Below are 18,969 nucleotides of genomic sequence, written 5' to 3'. Positions count from 1 at the left end.
CTTCTCAAAGGCTGGACAAACCATCCAAGATGACCACTTGCTCTGGTGCAAGTTGAATTTAATACTGTTCACCTCAGGGATGCTAGGTGAGAGACTGAGCACTAAATTTTCATCCTGTCTTGGTCAATTCATTGTTGATTGTGCTTTGTAAGAAGTGTGCATTTAGAATGGTTGGTTGAAATCTGCATGTCACGTATGTGTGCTCCCTCTAGGATCTGTGTTATCGTGTAGCCTTGTTCACAGTCAAGGTCATGTGTCCCTGCTCTTCCAGATGACCCCTTCGTACTTTCTCTTCCTATATGACTCTAAGGTCTCCAGGTTTTGAGATATCATTGTTTTCATGTAAAGCAGCACTAACCCCTAACAACTGGTGGCTATAGTGTTGAGTGGCTTGGAGGAGCCCGTGGCCATGTTTGCCCTTCATTCATTCAGCAAATCGTTTTTGAGTATCTATTATGTGTCAGACATGCCAGTTGTAAGGAGTGGGGATACAGCGGTGAACAGACCCGGCAACAATCTGTGCCCCGATGCACTGGAGGGGAAAGAAGGGGGCAGAGGGAGACGATAGAAAAAATAAGTAAGTGAAATAAAAGGCATGTCGAGTGAAGATTAGTGCTATGGAGAAAAATAAAGCAGGAAAGGGAGCTGGGAAGTGCTGGAGCCTTCAGTGGGGTGTGTGTGTGTGCCTGTTCGGTTTCAAATCAAGTGGTCAGGGGCGGTCCCATTGAGAAGGCAGCATCTGAACAGACAGGAGGTGATGGATGGGTGAGCCAGCTAGACATGGTGGGAGAGCATTCAGGCAGAGGGAAGAGCAAGTGAACAGCTGTGTGGGGAGCAGCGAGGGGTTTAGTGGGACTGGACCGCATGCCATGGGGGGAGAGCTGTAAATGAGGTTAGGGAGGTCTGGCATGGGAGGGCCTTCTACTTCACCTTTAACCCTGAGTGAGATGGGGAGCAAAGAGGGAGGGAGAAGGTGAGCAGAGGCATGACACCCTATGCCCTGAACATGATTGGTGACAGGGGACCCAATACTTTTCAGTCTTCTAAGATTTTCTACAAGTTTGTTGTATCTTTCAGTTTCAGGTCAGCAGATATTTTTCTAGTGTTAGAAGTCGAGAAATAGGCAAACCCCTACCCAATCTTCTCTTTGCCTTTAGATTAATACATATTAAATGGCATGTAATTTGGGGGAGTGCCACTCCTTTGAAGAAATGCTATATTTCTCCAGGAAAGATACTGAGGAGGCAACTTGAATTAAATACTATGTTCCTAAAGCACTTTAGGTACAAATTCTCTCACATTCTGATCAATGCCATCTTCTGTGTTTAGTTTCAAGTAGCTTGAAACAGCATGTTTCAGAACTTGTGGTCAGGCCTATGGTCTGGAACTCCTCTGCTCACAGAACTCCAAAGAAATTCTCATAGCACCTGTGTACAAATGGCCACAACTTTCCCTTGAGACTCTTCCTGAACTTTTCAACTCTTGTCAGAAACACCTCTGAGAGATCAAAAGTATTTGCTCAAAGGAAGTGCACCATAGGAACGGGCAAAGTTGAACTGTTAAAATTTTTGGCAGTATTTTATCAAAACAAACACAACCCCAGAGACTTTTTCAGAAGTTCAACTACTCCTGTTGGGCTTTGGAAGTTCTCTGCCATTTTATGTTTGGGTCACAGACTCACTGAAACCAAGTTCCCTTCTAGCTTGAAAATTCTCTTGGTCTCTAATTATGATCCTGTGCTCTTCAGTATTTTCCATCAGACCCTTAAAGACATGAAAGGCATTCTGATCAAAATTGTGGTTATTACAAATCCAAGAGGAATAATTAATTCATTTGATGACCATTTCAGAATGAAAATTAGAAAATGAAATCTAACAAGGATAAAAGTGAATGTTTGCCATTTGTGTTATTGGTGACAGGGGACCTGTAAAGGAAATCTGCCTTGATAAAAATTTGATTTTGATATATTTCATTATATTCTGTCCACAGGAGATGTTTGGTAGCTAGTTATGGGTAGCATCTGCTAAGAGATGCACCAAAAAATGATTGTGTTCTGAAGGAGGAACAGGATTAGGAGGTAGCATGTATAGTCTCCCATACAAAGAACAGTTAAAGGAATAATGCATGCTTAGTTCAGAAAAGAGAAGTCTGGGGAAACTTAATAGTTGCCCTGGTCCAGATGTCTCCAAACAACAAAAATCCCAACAAGTGGGTAGAAGGGTAGAAGCTTCAGAGCCTCAACCTAACTTTCTGAATTCTCTAACAAAGTAATCCACAACTTCAAAAATTAGTCACTGTAAGTAAACAAGTAGAGTCCGAATTTCAGTGGGTGTTGTTCCACTGAAGGAACAGCTGGATTGTATCACTTACCTATTGCACATTTCAGTGTTAGAACTAGCCTTTGACTTAGGTCTCCTGATTACCAGTCCGGTGTTCTCTTTCCTACACTATGTGCTGTGTTGCTCCATTCCTCCTTAAACTTACTCCTAGGATGTGGCATCACTTCATGAAAACTATCCTGTCCATCATAATTTCCACTCTGAGTGTCAGAATCAAACCTCATAGGATGAACACATGCTTCTGTGTTTTAGAGAGACATAAAAATTACGATTATAGCAATTTATTCATGTTTTTAAATCACATTTCAATAAGTTGGTGATTTTTGTTGGTGGTGGTTATAGGTGGAAAATGAATTGATTTACTACGTGCATGATGATAGCGAGGAGCTTCTTGACAATTTCACCATCTTTGCAAATAGCTCAGAGCTTGGAAAACAGAGTTTGCCCCGAACTCTTTTTGTAACTGTGGAATCCATAAATGATGAGGCTCCAGTAATAACAACCAACAAAATCCTTCAGGTAAGTGCTCTGTGCTTTTTGATTTATCATAATAACATTAGGGCTACCAATTTGATTTTCTTTTATATTATTTCTAATGTTAAATAAGAAGACATAGGACTAGGTATGTACGGTTAACATATTCCTACTGGTTTTAAATAAATGTTAGTTGTGACTGGGACATTCTGTTGGGTAACTGTTGGAAGATGATGAATCCCAATGAGTTACCGTCTTGTTGTATTTCTTGAGTGGGTGTCCTTCACACCGTATTCCCCAAGGCATGGCCTTTTCTAGTTAGGGTGGGAAGGTGAGAATCAGCTCCCTGGTATTGAATGTGTGACCTTGGGCAAATTATTTAGTCCGTCAGTGTGCTCTCATCAAGGTGGTAGAAAATGGAGGCAGAGTTGTGAGGAATAAAAGAGAAAATGTTGTAAAACTCTCCCACAGTTCCTGACATGTGGTGTGGCCCATAAATGGTAACATTATTACTGAAAAACTCCAAGGCTAAACCAGTATTAGAATAAAAAAAAAAAAAAAACACTGTACAATCATGTGATGGTATTTTGCTGTTTCTGGGAACTTCCGTCACCCTTCACTCTTTCTGAGAATCCCCTGGGGGTGCTTCTTGGGCACTCACAGTTAAACATGTTTTGGCAACCACATGGTGTCCACCATTTGGCTCCTGTCCTGATGTGGGAACCTGAAGCAATGTCATGGCTTCTATTGGCCACACAAAGGGCTTGATGCACAGGAGTCCCTCTGGCTCTTATGGCACCATTTCCTCCCACACCAGCACTACCTACGTCAATGCTGGTGAACCCATTTGTGCCAGTTTACACTCAAGGATCCCAAAGCTTTCATTCAGCAGATTTTTTTGGTCTTACATCACTCCTTCATACTGTCCCTTCTTCTAAGGACTTGGGCATGAATTTGCTATTCTGGCTTGGAGAAGAGTTATAGGTATTACAATAGTAAGTGCTCAGAAAATAATTGTTAGCCATTATTATGTGCCAGGTATCACTCTAAGGGCTTTTAGCTCACTGAGAGATGTCCTACCATTTCCCTCATTGGACAGAGGAGGAAATGGCATGACAGCTAAATGACAGGCTGAGGACAGAGTGACAGCACAGGAGCCTGATGGCTTTTTCATGCCTCTTTTCAGGCTCTCCAGCAATGACTGACACATAACAAACAAGAAGTATTTGTTGAAGGGATGAGTAAATGAAAATATAAACTGTCAATTTCCCCCCGACATTGGCCCATGTTTCAGAGACCAGGCTTTTGCCTTGGCTCTTTCTTCCTTTAGTACAGCTGCATTTCTGGAAGAATCCAGAAATGACCCCTCGCACATTTCAGCCTCTAGGGGACACATTCATCAGGTATACCCAGACGTGGGAATCTGAAGGTGTTCACTTTGAAATTTGGCAGAGACAAATCGTCCCACATACGTTTTGGACAACATCAGCCTTGTTTACACACTCAAGAGAGTAAATAGTTAATAATAGATTCTTTAGAAGTCCAGAGGAGATTGGGTAGTCAGAAGAGATGCAGAAGAGGTGGACACAAATAGCACTCACCGGGGGCTTATCTAACTAGAAAATTTTATATTGTTAAACATGGAAACAGGCTGGGGTTTTTAAAATCTATGTTTTTATTTGCTCAAAATAATTGGATTTAGGAATAAACTTTTTAGCACTTTTAGGTATTTTATGGCTTGGCTCATTATTCAGCCTCTGTATTTTAAGTGAAAAACTAATGGTGTTTATACCTTTGGAACGTGTCGCTTTATCTCTAGTTTACTCCAGTCATTGTCTAGACAGCCTGGGGATGGGACGTTCTAGCTGGTCACATTTGTAGGCCTACCTCTGTTTTCACAGATTCTTGTGGTGTTACTATCTACTGAACTCATTCTCAGCAAAGCGATCTAAGACTAGGTTGTTGGCTCCAGGGAGGGGTCGTAGGCATCAATGACTATTAAGCACAGTTATAAAAGTTTACATTTATTATGTGCTTACGGAGTACAGTACTGAACATCTTCCAGAAGTGGTGTCATTTTCACAACCCTCAAAGCAACTGCTGTTCCTGATGTCCTCATCATAATAGGAGCAGTGAGGCCCAGAGTCACCAAGGGAAGGTGTGAAAAGTCTGACTGTCTCACCACCATTCTCTGCCGCTTGGCCCACTACTCATGACTGCCTCAAGCTCTCTCAGTGCATCCACGTGATCAAGGGCTGTCTTTATTATGAAGAAAAAAGCCCCAAAGCTGTGGTGCTTCTTGCTCCCCCTCACATGGACTTCGGGGAATAGGTCTGCAGCAATTGTATTGAACACATATGTGTTCACCCAGGAACCTCAGCAGAGGAGTTGGGCATTTTGCCGTGTGGTGCGAAACTGCAGGATGAGAAAGATCCATGGGAGGGACCTAAAATCTAGACAGATACGGGAGAAGAGCTGGAGCCGGCTGAGGGAGAGGAAGACCAGGGAATAACGCAGTGAACTCTTGGGCTTCCTTCTGAAAAGGAATTGAAGCCTTGTGGGTTTGGCTTTCAGTTCTGAGGTGCCATTAGTTATAAGAGGCACCCTCAACTTAATAATAGTTTTACTATATTGAAATATTCCTGTCAATTTAAGATCTTCAGAACATTAGATTGTGAGAGGAAAAAATGTGTACGCTGGCCTTTGTCTCTGTCTTCCCTTTAAATTAGGGAAATGCAGTCTCTGCCGAGAACCTTGAGCTTGCTCAGGCGGTTTGCCCACACCCCCTCCCCCCATCCTTATTCCAGAGTGTTTCTCTCAAGAAAAGAGGAACAGTCACTGGGGGCAAAGGCCATTTCCTTTATTCTTACCTTCTTCCTTGGAGAGCCTGGATCTAGGCCAGGAAGGGTGCAACTTCCCAGTTTCAATGGATGTGGTCATTTGATTCTGGCTCTTTCTGAGTTTATTCACTTATTTATCTGGTAAGAATCGCATTCTCTGTCTTTAAAATTCTGGATTGAAGTTAGAAGACCAGAGTTCAAGGTTTGTAAATTGCCCAACTTAAGCAAAATTTCTCTGAGCCTCATCTTCCTTGACAACAAAACCATGACTGAGTTGTGGGTTGGTGTGTGTGTGTGTGTAAAGATATATATATCTGGATTTATTATAAGGAATTGGCTTATGTGATTATGGAGGTGGGCAAGTTCCAAGATCTATAGGGTTAGTCAGCAGGCAAGAGACCCAGGAGAACCAATGGTTTAGTTCCCATATGAAGGTCAACAAGAAGAGCTGATGTCCCAGTTCAAAGGCAGTCAGACAGAAAAGAATTCTCTTTACTCACAGGAGGATCAGTTGGTTTTGTTGTTGTTGTTGTTGTTGTTTTTTCTACTTAGGTCTTCAACTGGTTGTATGAGCCTCACCCACTTAAGGGAGAATAATTCTGCTTTACTCAGTCGACTGATTTAAGTGTTAATCTCATCCAAAATGTTAATCTCATCCATTCTCATAGAAACACCCAGAATAATATTTAACCAAATATCTGGATACCCCGTGGCCTAGTCAACTTGACACATAAAATTAACCATCATAGTCTTGAGATTCTATGCTGTCTTTGACTTTTCAAACAGAACTTTCTCAAGACCTTCAGATTATCCCATATGACTACCCAGACTCCTTACTTGTCATCAGAGCTTGGAGCAAGTGGCAAGAAGGGTTATCTGTAGGCTACTTGGGAAAAGGAAGTGGGAGCCTAGGGGGTAGACCAGCTGATAGCATCTCAGACTCTGGATAGGAGTTCAAAGGCAGAAATCTGAATGTTAACCGTTCTATCCTAGCATAGGATACACTTCTTTCTCCTAAAGTACTTTAAACAACATTTCATTTAGCCACAGAACTTGTGGCTGGCTGGTCTCCAAAGTCATTCAGTGGTGCAGGGAATCATTTCCGACGTGACAGACTGGTGTTAGGAATTGGGGTTAGACCAACTCCTGAAATGAATCCTTTGCATTTTACTCTGAAATATAGTCTACTGAGTACTTTTGTATTCAAGCATCACCAGAAATTTTGGTGCATACCTGATCAAATGTATTTGTGTCCACAAGGGGGCTTCACTTTCCTGTTTTTCAACTTTGGCTTTCAATACTGTACATTTTGTTTTGTTGTTGTCTTTTACACCAAAAATAGAATCGTTTGTTTCTGATAAGCACTTGTCATCACTAAAAAGAGCGTTGAGAGCCCGGGACAGTGAAAGAATTAAGGCAGCAAAGCCTGAGATTTTGACGGAAGGCTTAGAAGGGTCAGACAGTGGGATAGTAACTTTATAAACATTTCACATCCCTCATCTGAAACTCAAAACAAAGGTCTGGGTTTTTAAACATTAGAGTCATAATTAGGATTATATTGGATTATAATTAGGTTTCTAAATCCCATTGACCTTCTGTTTAAGTTAAAGGTGAATTTTTAAAAATGTGTTCCAATTAATGTGCTAATTATTTTTTCAAATATGAATTCCTTAAACCATTATTTCTTGGGCTTTGGATCACTTTTAATTCTGCATTCAGGTCTGCAACCTTTGTTTTTCTTCTCCCCATCTACCTGAAGTTGCTATGACCAATGACTTGGCACGAAATCAAGCCTCGCCCAAAGCAGTGGGGCTGTTAATTGAACTAAATTTGATTTGAGTGGAAATAAAGACCTAAAGTTACCAGCTCTTGTTTTGAGTGGCCGGTTTTCGACTTGTTTTGAAAGATGGTATATTCCAGAGGCAAGAGGGGGCAAAAGCAGAGTTGCACGGAAGAGTAGCTGCAGTGGAAAACGTGCTTCATCCAGCTTTTGTGTGCGTGGTGCTGGAAAAAATGAGTATCTACGAGTCACGAGAAGAGAATGGCAGTACTTTTCCAAATCAGCTTGAGTTCTTAAAGAAAGGAAAGTAAGATACACGGATGGATTTTAAAATGTAAAAAGTGAAAAAATAGAATCAGTGGCCTTGGAATTTTGTTAAATAGTCCAATTGTATATTTTATAAACACTGTAGCTTTCCATGGATTAACTGAAGACCAAAACCTTATAATTTGAACATTAGGTTGATGAGCATTTCTGGTAGCTATTAAAAAACTGATGTCCTTAGGGTTTAGGGCTGAAAAATCCTCAGTGGCCATATTCCAAAAGCCAAGATATAGGAGCATCCATCGACAATACAATCATGAAACGGATGAACTATCTCACCCCAAATTATGGAGCAATGCTGTGGGATTAAACAAAATCCACAGTACGTGTTATAGAATGGCTCCAATAATCATAATCAGGACACTCCGAATGACTTTTAAGTAATGTCTTTAAAAAATCATATTTATCTTCAGAACTGAATCTGATGAAGAAGATGGGTAACATAGAGCTAATATTTATTGAACTCTTACCATCTGCCAGGTGAAGCTTGTTCTAAGTACTTTACATATCTTAAATCACTCATTACACATAATAATTCTATCATTCCTAGTTTACTAATAAGGAAATTAAGGCATAGGTAAATTAAGAAATGTGCCCAAGGTTACATAGCTAATGTGGCATATCATGCCTCATATGAAAATGTAGGATCCTATCTTATATATTTTCTGATATTCCTTTCTCAAATTCTGTTTAAATAGTTATTAGATAATGAGTGAGCATGAATTAAGATATTTCATAAACTCCCTGTGCTACTAAGGAAAACAGCCTTTTAGACCAGAGAGATATCTATTAAATCACTTAGGATTGAATTTTTAAACAAGTTGGTAACAAGCATAGAAGATGATAAGGTTCTAGTCAGAGAGCAAAGAATGACATAAGCTTGAAAATATGCATGGTGTTTCTATAGGGAAGACATTTATAAATACAGATAGAAATGTGAAAATTTAGTTAGTGATAATGCCACCCATTTTTAGTGTTCGTCAAATACCATGTGACTGCATGATTATAGAAACTCAAAACAGCCTCCTTCCTTCAAATGGGATTCAATGTCTAAATACGCGTTTTCAGCTCAACATGTTCACAACTGAACTCCTGATCTTACTTCCCGAATCCACCCCCTCTGCCACTCTCCTCATTTCAGTTGATGGTAACTCCGTCCTTCTAGGTGTTGAGGTCCCAACCATGGAGTCATTCCTCCACCTTTCCTTCTTCCACACCTCACCACGTCCGATTCGTCAGACAGCCTGTTGGCTTTACCTTCAACACACACCCAGAATTTGACCACTTCTTACCACCTCAACAACTTCCGGCCACTGTCTTCTCTCATCTCTCTCCAGGATTATGGTAGCCATTTCCTAACTGGTCTCCCTGCTTCTACCCCTGCCTTCCCATGGTCTGTTCTTGACACAGAAGCAACAGGGTTCTGTTAAGACCAAATTACTCCTCACCTAAAGCCCTATGATGCTTCCCCATTGCACTCAAGTAAAAGCCAAAGTTCTTACAGTGGCTGTCAAGATCCTGCAGGATTCGGCCTTCCATTACATTTTTGACTCATCATCTTGTCCTCCTCATCTCACTTGCTCTGCTTCTGCCATACTGACCTCCCTGCTACTCCTCAAACGGATGAGCCTTGCTCCCACCTTAGGGCAGTTCCCTCTGCCTGCATGTTCTTTCCCCAGATAGCCACGTGGCTCCTCCTTCACCTCCTTCCAGTTTTTGTCAAATGAGCCTCCGATTTAACATTCTCCCACTCCTGAGCCCCTTATTTAGCTTTATTTTACATTATTTTCATAGTGCCCGTGAACTTCTAGCAGACCGTATAGTTCATTTCTTTGCTATGCCTGTTGTTTGTTCCCTGTACTCCTTCATCCCCTCCTGCTGGAATGTAGGCTCCATGAGGATAGGACTCTGTTTTGTTCACTGATGGATTGCAGGCACCCAGGACGTTGCCTGGAACATAGTAGATGCTCAATAAATGATGAATTGTGGAACTAGGATATTTAAGCAAGGTAAATAGATTTTAAATGTAATTGGAAAATAGGGACTGTTACTCAGAAATAATTGTAGATGAGCTATCAGCACAGCAGGTAGGCACCAGATATGTGTTTTCCTGCAAGACAGGTAAAATAAAGGAAAATTCTTAAAATGTGCAACATGTGTTTTCCCTCAAATATTTAAGAGCTGATGAAATCATTCACTTCTTAAAACGGTGAATAGAAATCCTTAAATCAGCCCTGTGAGTAGGTTCTGTGATGATCTGAGATTCCGTGTGGAATCTTCGCCTATGCTTCCATATTTAGCATATGTCAGGCATGCAGAAGGGGCTTAGTTACCATCATCTTTTATTGTTATTATACTTTATAGAAATAAGTATTCACTTTAAATAATGAATTTTGAATAAATAATTATGAATACTATTTTGGGGGGGACCTTATAAACCTCACAAATTAAACAAACACTATAGCATGCCCTGAATTTCATCTGGTATTTAACTATATGTCTGTTTTGAATTAAGAATCTTCATGCTTTAGGGGCGCCTGGGTGGCTCAGCCGGTTGAGCGTCTGCCTTCGGCTCAGGTCATGATCGCAGGGTCCTGGGATCGAGCCCCACATCAAGCTCCCTGCTCAGCGGGGTGTCTGCTTCTCCCCCTGCTCGTGCTCTCTCTCTCTCTCTCTCAAATAAATAAATAAAATCTTAAAAAAAAAAAAAAAAAGAATCTTCATGCTCTAAAAGCTCTAGTGAATTGCGCTAGTTTCTAAATCTTTGTGCAAGAGGCCAGAGTCGCACAGCTATCCGGTTTACTTATGTGTAGTGATTGGAATTGGTCTTTGCAAGATCTGTGCTTCTCTTGTTTTTAAGGTGTGGGCGAATTCCGTCACTGAGATTACCAGGGATGACCTCTGTGCGGAAGATGAGGACTCCTCCCCACAGGACCTCACCTACTGGGTCACTCCACCCAGCAACGGGCATTTGGCTCTCCAGTCCTTTCCTGGCCAAAGCATCCAGAACTTCACCCAGGCTCAAATCAACAAGGGCCAGCTAGTGTTTGTACACACTGGTATGTCATAGAGAAAAGTAATGCGAAACTAAAATGTGTTTGAATCAGAGGCTAACATGATAGTCAAACCTAGTAGTTGCTGACTGAAAACCACAAGCCATCGAAAAACTTTCTGGGGTCTGTAATTTTTTTTAAGTGGCACGTTGTAGTAAGGCTAATGATAGCAAACATCAGAGAGTACCTATAACTCACACATGGCTTACTCACATGGTCATGTAAGGTCTATGCTCAAATACAACGTTCCCAGAGAGTCTTTTCCTGACCACCCATTAAAATAGCATCTCTACTCGGTCCCTCTCCATCCCTTACTTAGACTTCCTGCCATTGTAGTATAGATTGCTTTGTTTGTTTGTTGTCTGTCTCCCTCACTAGAGGATACAAGAGCAGAATCTTTGTTTTGTTTGCTCTGAGATCCTCAGCACCTCAAAGAGTGATGAGAACAAGTAGGTGCTTAATAAAAATGTGTTGAAAGAATGAAATAATATTGAATACTTTTATGTTCCAGGTCATGTTCCAGATGCTAGGGATACTTTAGTGAACAAAACAAACATATTTGTAAAATAAACGAACACATGGATAAACTAATGAATGAATATAGCTGTAATTCTAAGAGCCTCGGACATTAAAAGGCTTGTTTTCTTCCTTCTGTTAATCAGCAAGCCAGATAGCTCCTATAAATCTGAGGAAGGGGTGATCCAGTCTGGCTTTGTTTCCAGGTTGTGCCTGTCACCGGACGGAGAGGGGAAGGAGCCCACTCCCGGGCTGCTGAGTGAATGGGGGTTGGGGGTGCCTGAGCGAGGGGCATGATGGGAAAGCTACCAGTCATAGCTGGTCAGCCATTTTTATTAACTTCTTTGAAAATATAGTCAAGAAAATAAAGATTAAAAAAATCTAAATTCAAATGTAGTATTTTCCTGATTATCTCTGCAGTTAATACAAAGAATCCCCAAATAATCTGAAAATAATTTACTATGTGAATGCTCTCAACTAGTGGTTCCAAACCTGTAGCCTGGGGACCTATGAGGTTAATTTTATTGCAACGAGATACTAAATCTACTCACATATGTACCAAAGCCTTGTTTCTAGACCGGATGATCTTTTCCACGTATGGATGTTCTCATTTTTTAAATGTGTACAGATGTGCCGATTAATAAAATATGATTCATTTAAAGAGGTACTGAAGTAATAGGAAATTTCCTCCAGATTTTGTGTGGTTTTGATTATTAGATACCAACAATCCAAGTATTATTAGATGAAGGCCTAGAAAGGTTATTTTTTTGAAAGGATTATATTTTCAAAATGGAGAGAACTGCTCTGGAGACTCTCCCAAGGGAAGTTTCGGATTTCTGCAACGATGCAGTTGGCCAGGAAAAGGAATCCTTGAGTCTCTGGCCCACACTGACATCACAGGAGGTGCGGTCACATGACCCATTTCATTTACTCTGCACAAGTCCTCTGAGCCATGTGGAGCAGTGACCCCATCTTAGAGATGAAGAAACTGAGGCTCAGAACGATGTAAGCTGAGCTCACCCTGCAGCTGGGCTTTTTCCGCTGCCTGCCACCCACTGAAGGACAGAGCAGGTTAAAGAATTGCACTCACTATTTGCAGGACTAAAATGAAAATTGGCTCTGGATTTATTTATTTGTAAACAACCAGATCCATGTTCACTTTTGGCTGGTAGAGGAAATAATTTCTCCTAAAAAAAAAAAAAAAAAAAGGCAGGAAGGAGAGTTAAAGGCAAGCTCCTTGAGAATCAATCCATCACATTCTCTAAATGGCTGGGGAGGTAGTAATGGCCCGCGCAGACGAGGCTGTTGCTGAGACCAGCTGGTTCTCCTGCTACATCTGTCCATTATCAGCCCCAAACAAAAGCTTAGGTTTAATTAGTCTCTCTTAGCATTTATATTTGCAAAGTGCTCTACCACTAATCTAATTCATTTTTCACATAACAACCTAAGTAGGTTGATAAAGCCAAGATGGGGGAGGCTGTGTGATTTAAGGCCGCCCTTTGCAAAGTACTGTCGGAAAGATCTGAGGTTGTGCGACAGAAAATCTACAGGTCTCCCCTCCTTTCATGTTTCCCTCCTTTCCTCTCTTTGGTCATAGTTAGTGTGATAAGTTAGGGCATTCCCAGGACACTATTCTAGTATGTATTTTGATAGGATTCCTTTTGATTCCGTTTCCACGTTGTTTCTGGATTCATGAAATGTGGAAAGTGCCTGGTGGCAGAAAGTATTCTCTCCCTCATTTCATGTTTCATTAAATGCAACGTCAGAGTGCTATTTCTAGTAAAAACGAGCAAACAAGCAAGCAAACAAAATTTGATTGTGGGCCCCTGTTCGAAATTAAGCAGACTCAGAATTCTCTCTCTCTCTCTCTCTTTAAAAACGACGACTCTTGAGTGTATTGGGAAATTTTTAAAAGTCTGTAACCTTTTTTTGTGAGGACTCGGAACTCTGGGTGTGCATAGATAATAGAAACTCAAGAGGCTGTCAAGCCGTCAGCCAGCCGTTTATTAAATTGTGTTATTAAGGGAGTACTTGTACGTAATTGCGGAGTCTGACCCTGCCTTCTTTGTTCCTTGCCACATGTCCCTGAGGGCAACAAAGAGAACATTTCTACCCATTACATGATGCAAAGACGTGTGGGCCTCCAGATTTACTGCTGGCTGAACATTTTCAAAGGGTGATGGGAATACGAACATCAGGCTACATCGTGAGCTCGCCTGGTGCTTTGTGAGTCAGACTGGGAAAGCCCTCCTGGGGACGGGAGCCATAGGGGGCCTGTCTCAATTTCTCTGACACACCTAAGTTATTTTATAACTTTATTGATATCACTAATCCTTTGACAGCATTGTGGGAGTACAGTTCTCTTCCTGCAGGAATTTAACAAAAGCTGGCCTGGGTCTTTCCCCACTCTTTACCACCTTAGCAGAAAACAGCTAGTTCGAGATCAGTGAATAATTAGAAATTATTTGGAGGGAGGGGCTAAGTGTTTTTACTTCCCCCTAGTTTTGATTTTCGGTATTATTAAGTCAGCATTATCAATATTTCAGGAATTGCTTGTGTGTGTGTGTGTGTGTGTGTGTACGTGCACACGGCATGCATGCATTCCAAAGGAGGAAAATGCAGGTGATAAATATGTTTAAAAAGATTTTTTAAAATTTCTTAGAGGTAACACCTTTGCTTTCTTTTGTTAGGTCATGGGGAGGGGGGTGAGGGGAGGGGGGAAAGGGGAGGGGGAAATATGCATTTTAACCTTTATTATTGTTCTTTTAACTTCACATTTTGGCAATATTTGGTTTGGTGAGTTCAGTGATCTATTCACACATTCTCCAGTTGATAGGGGTTGCTTTGCGGGAGAGAGGGTGAAAGTGGGTGGCTTTTGCTGAACAGCCAAAGTGACCAGAATGTAATTCTTCTTTTGAAGGAGCCATGTCAGGAGGCTTTAATTTTCAGGTTACTGATGGTTTGAACTTTGCACCACGACAAATTTTTAGCATCACTGCTCGAACCCTGACCCTTAGCTTAGAAGTAAACCGAGGACTGAGCATCTTTCCAGGTAAGATTTTATTTTATTTCTTAATTTTTACTTATTTATTTGAGAGAGAGAGAGAGGGAGAGAGTTTTCGAGCACACAAGCAGGGAGAGGGGTAGAAGGAGAGGGAGAAGCAGACTCTCCGCTGAGCAGGGAGCCTGACACGGGGCTCCATCCCAGGACTGCGAGATCATGACCTGAGCCAGAGGCAGCCACTTAACCGACTGAGCCACCCAGGCACCCTTCCAGGTCAGATTTTAACTTGAGTGCATTTGGGGTGAAGTGGTTTTCAATTTATTTAGAAAGCTCTACCTGCGTGGTAAAAAAAGTGTCATCGTTTATCATAGAGTGATACCAACAACAGTTATAAAGTCCCAGAAAGAATCCTCTCTTTGCAGGAATTTAGCAAAAGCAAGGCTGTCTCTGTCTACCCCCTCTCTCTTTGCCCTCCATTGTTTGGCAGAGAGGGTGTGCTGGTGAAGGGCCGCGGGGGAGGAGGCCCATGATCCACGTGCACTCTTCCCGTACTTTCTCTGTAGGGTCCTTGACAAAGCAGGGAGAACCAGGCTCTGCAGTGACCATGGAGATCTTGGATTTTCTTTTTCTAAATATAGAAACCCTGTGCATCCATGGGTGCTGTGAGGGATTTCACTGAGTGTTGGCTTCAGGGCTCTGAAGCCTCTGGACTGTTGTTGGCCCAGAATCTCAGCTTGGCTGAGATGGAAAAATCAAAGTGAGCATCTCTGGCTCAATACCCTCACGGCAGGGATAGGGAAAGATTTACCCCATGGCAGGGGTAATAAAAAAGAAGAACAAACATTTAAACTTGTTATTTTTTAAAAAATGCACTGAGGTAGACTGAACAGAAAACAATAAAATTTATATTACAGTTTTAAAAAAAAAAAAGCCCTTACACAGTGACCTGTTTACTTGATACATGTTACCAAACAGAGATGGAGAAAGATAGTAAATCACTTTATTAGTTATGGTTATTCTACGGTCACTCTAAGCCAGTTGTTCTCAACCAGGAAGCTTCTAAAAATAGCCATGTCTGGGCCTCACCTTACCCCAGCTGAACGGGGAGTCTCTGCCATAGGGCCTGGCCATCATTATATTTTTTTAAGTTCCAGGTGGTTCTGAAGTACAGCCAGGATTGAGATCCATGGGGCTGGGCACGGAAGGTACTAGTTTTTTACTCCTTACACACATGTGAGGTAGGTGATATATTTACAGGGATCTGGCAGGATTTGTGGCTTAGAGAGATGATGCCATTTGGCAGTGCAACTGGTAAATGGTGGGTAAAGCTCGCAGCCTTCTAAGGTAGACCCGGAGAAAAATCACTGTAACTTTGACAGAAACACAGTGTTTGAGGAGAAATGTTGCAATTTTTAGTTGCCTTAAGCACTTGAGCTCATGAAAAGAAATCTTATTAAAAGCCAATTAAAGATACGTTAACCCAGATTCTTCTATTCCAGATTCTTTTTATATTCCATAATTTTTCTCTGGGAATAACTGTGATGTGTCTATCAATTTTTTTCAAGGCAATGAGGGTGCCATTTAGTGTTTAAAAATAAGCAAACTACTACAACCTAGTAATCTGAAAAATGTAGTAACCTACCGGGAAAAAAGTGTTCTAAAATCAGAGTAAATCTGGCTGCTGCGAAAGATGAAACACTTTTCATCTCTTCTGGCTCAACCTTGGGTTAGTAATTGATGAGAGTTGTGTCAGCTTAAAGGGGAGTTATAGCCACTACAGCTTAGAAAGTTTTGTGTTTCTGGTGCCCGTTTTGCTGAATATTAGTTTAGCAAGAAAAATATATGAAAGTGGCCCAAATTCCCTTGTCACCTTTGTGGAACTATGCAAAACAGAGTTTTCATAGCCCTCTGTCTAATATTTGGACCCAACCCTGAGTGAGCGGCTCCTTTCTCCAAGCTTGCCCCTAGCTGGCACCTGCGGTCTGTTATTCTTGGTTCCCGCGTTGCCCTCCGTCCCCGGGGTTTTACCTTGTCTCCAGCTCCAGCACCTGGCCAGCGGGAAGGATGATGGGTTTTCGTGTCCATTTCCATTAGGCGGCTGGTACGTTTGATAAAATTCCACTCGAGTGGGTGTGGGAATGACTACTGCAGAGTCACAGGTTTTAGAGTTGGGATGGATCTTATGGCTCGCCTGGTCCAGTTGTCCTTGGGGTTTTTCCTCTCCTCACGTCCCGGGTGGTGGGGGCCCATTTGTTTCTGCATCGGAAGTCCCTGGCGTGGGTGTGGTTCCGATGACCACATCTCCTCCTCTCTCTAGGGACACAGTGAGCCTTGCTCAGCCGGCTTCTACAGTAGCCACCCGAGGATGTTGGTCCCTGCTGCTGTGTGAAGTTGGGCGGGGGCGGGGGCGGGGGGATGATGACAGATGACACTCTCCCTCCTCTCTCAGGACCGCACCCCCCCCATCATGACAGGTCCTTCAGGGAGCAGGGTCTGAGTGACCTCTGCCTCCCTCGTCTATTAGGCGGTACTTTGGCTGAGAGGGGAGGGGGCCCTGTACCCCCTTCCTGTGTGACTGCAGGTGTCAGCTGTCAGCTACTACGCCTCTTGTCATACTCCAGTTGACCCATATGTTCTGAAATATCAGGGAAATCGTATTCCTTTTTATAGAACAATAGATTTTATAGAACCATAATAGCAGGAAATCTATTCCTGTTCTAGAATGGACATCCAGATACTATTAATACCTGTGCTTTTGTTGTGTTTTACATTTTCGTCTACTGCCCTGGATTGTTTGAAGGATTTCAGTGAAATAATGTATATAAAAGTAAGTTGCATCATCCCTGTTTGAGCATGATGCAATGTTGATAGAAAACACTGGGGCTCAGGCAGTTTCAAAGCCATATAACTAACAGGAATCATAAGCCCCAAGAGCGAGTGCCAACTCCAACCCCAGATCTTGTGCTGGAATCACGGCAGCTTCTCTCCTTTCTGGGCATGCCTGTGTTCCGCCCGTCTCAATTTTTAGAATACCAGTTCTCAGAGAATGCAGTCATCATGGAGGCTCTTTATTTTTGTCTCCTTGATATTATTGACGGATTGATATACACAACCAGGAAAATATGCATAGCAATTTAATAAACAGCAATGATGACGTAGACATTTTGTGTGTTTCACTCCCTTGAGTAGGAAAATCTTGCAACCCAGCATCAGTCCACATTTATTTTTACTCACACTGATCCCATACCAGGTGGACTCTCTCCAGCAGCCTGGCAGACTTTGGCCGGGCTCTTTTGCCTTCCTTGTGGACTTAGTCTTAAAAAGTGGCCATGACTTGAGACCTGTAAGAATTTGTAGGGTGAGCCAAAATACTTATAAGAATACTGAACGGTTGAATATTTTAAGGCTAACCATCGCTTCTGTGCCCTGCCAAATTTGAAAGTCATTTTTTAACTCAGTTATTTCAAAGTAGGAAGGACTGCAGTTCTAAATGAACTCTTTGTGTGTGAACGAAGAAAAAATGTCTACTCAATGTATATTTTCATTATTTTGCATATATATGGGTATACATAAATACACATATACACATATGTACACACATACATACACTCACATTCTACTTCTTCCTGCAAAATTTATTCCCCAGAAAATTTTATAACCAGTTTTTCACCTTGAATGCTACCATGAAATGCGTTTGTTTGTTTATCTTTAGTCGTGACATGTTAGAACATGTTGTGGTCTTAGGACCTAGTTTTTCTGCATATCCAAATGGTACTTGGCTCTTTTACAAAGAGTGTTGAGGAGGGGTTGACCTTGGGAGTTTTGTCAAACTGGTCTAGAATATAAGCTTACACAGTAGCTGATCAGTGAAGGGTATTCATAGCAGACTGTGTCACTTCAATCCCCTTGGGGTTCGGTCATGCTGTAGAGGGAATCACATCTCACTGATGGGCCATCTGTCCTTTGTGGTGGGAATGGAGGGAGAGAAGAAAGCAGAAGGAAATCACAGTGTGTTGCTAGAGTTTAGAGCAGAGATTTGTAAAACCTTTTAGTCAGCTAGTCTTGCAACACTGATTTGAATATTGCAAGACTTAGTGGGAGATAATCAAGAGCTCTAAGAAAAGGCTTAATCAAGCCTTAAGGAAAAAAAATAAAGGCTTACTAATTGGGGAAATAGGAGACTTACCCTCAACAGGACACTAACCATGCAAAACATATGCTAAGGGTCCAGTGAGTGGTATAGACTAGGTGAGTGACACGAGTTCGGGGGAGGGAAATTCCCCATAGACTGGAATAGTCAGGGAGAGCTTGTTGGCCAGACAGGTCCTCAGCTGCCTGTGCAGAGGCAGTAGCATTTCAATGAGTGGCAACAAAGAGGGGTGAGCATACCAGAGAGCACAGTATGGCTGCAGAGGTGAGGACCAGGGAAGAGGTTTGGCAGCGTGTTCGGAAGGTGGAGAGGAGAATCTGTTGGATTTGTTGAATGATTCATCACATTTCCCAACTCAGTTATCATTCCAGCACTGAGCTTAAAGTAGTACAGTGTAGACAATATAGCGTCAACTTTAAAAATACTCATTTTGAGGGGCACCCCGGTGGCACAGCCGGTTAAGTGTCTGCCTTCGGCTCAGGTCATGAT

At 42.0% G+C, this 18,969-nt stretch overlaps 1 protein-coding gene across 2 annotated transcripts in view; it reads left to right on the top strand.

Annotated features, from left to right (window-relative positions):
* Positions 1–18,969, top strand: part of LOC118553595 (chondroitin sulfate proteoglycan 4-like) — a 62,189-nt gene that overhangs the window by 19,941 nt on the left and 23,279 nt on the right. For both annotated transcript variants that reach the window (XM_036120638.2, XM_078066711.1), the window contains exons 5-7: positions 2,682–2,858; positions 10,618–10,816; positions 14,247–14,378. In XM_036120638.2, coding sequence (XP_035976531.2) covers positions 2,682–2,858; positions 10,618–10,816; positions 14,247–14,378 — 508 coding nt within the window. The remainder of the gene's footprint in view (positions 1–2,681; positions 2,859–10,617; positions 10,817–14,246; positions 14,379–18,969) is intronic.

The sequence above is a fragment of the Halichoerus grypus genome, chromosome 2 (genome assembly GCF_964656455.1).
Source record: "Halichoerus grypus chromosome 2, mHalGry1.hap1.1, whole genome shotgun sequence".
NCBI classification, from domain to species: Eukaryota; Metazoa; Chordata; class Mammalia; order Carnivora; family Phocidae; genus Halichoerus; species Halichoerus grypus.
This window is presented reverse-complemented; position numbering and strand designations above follow the sequence as displayed.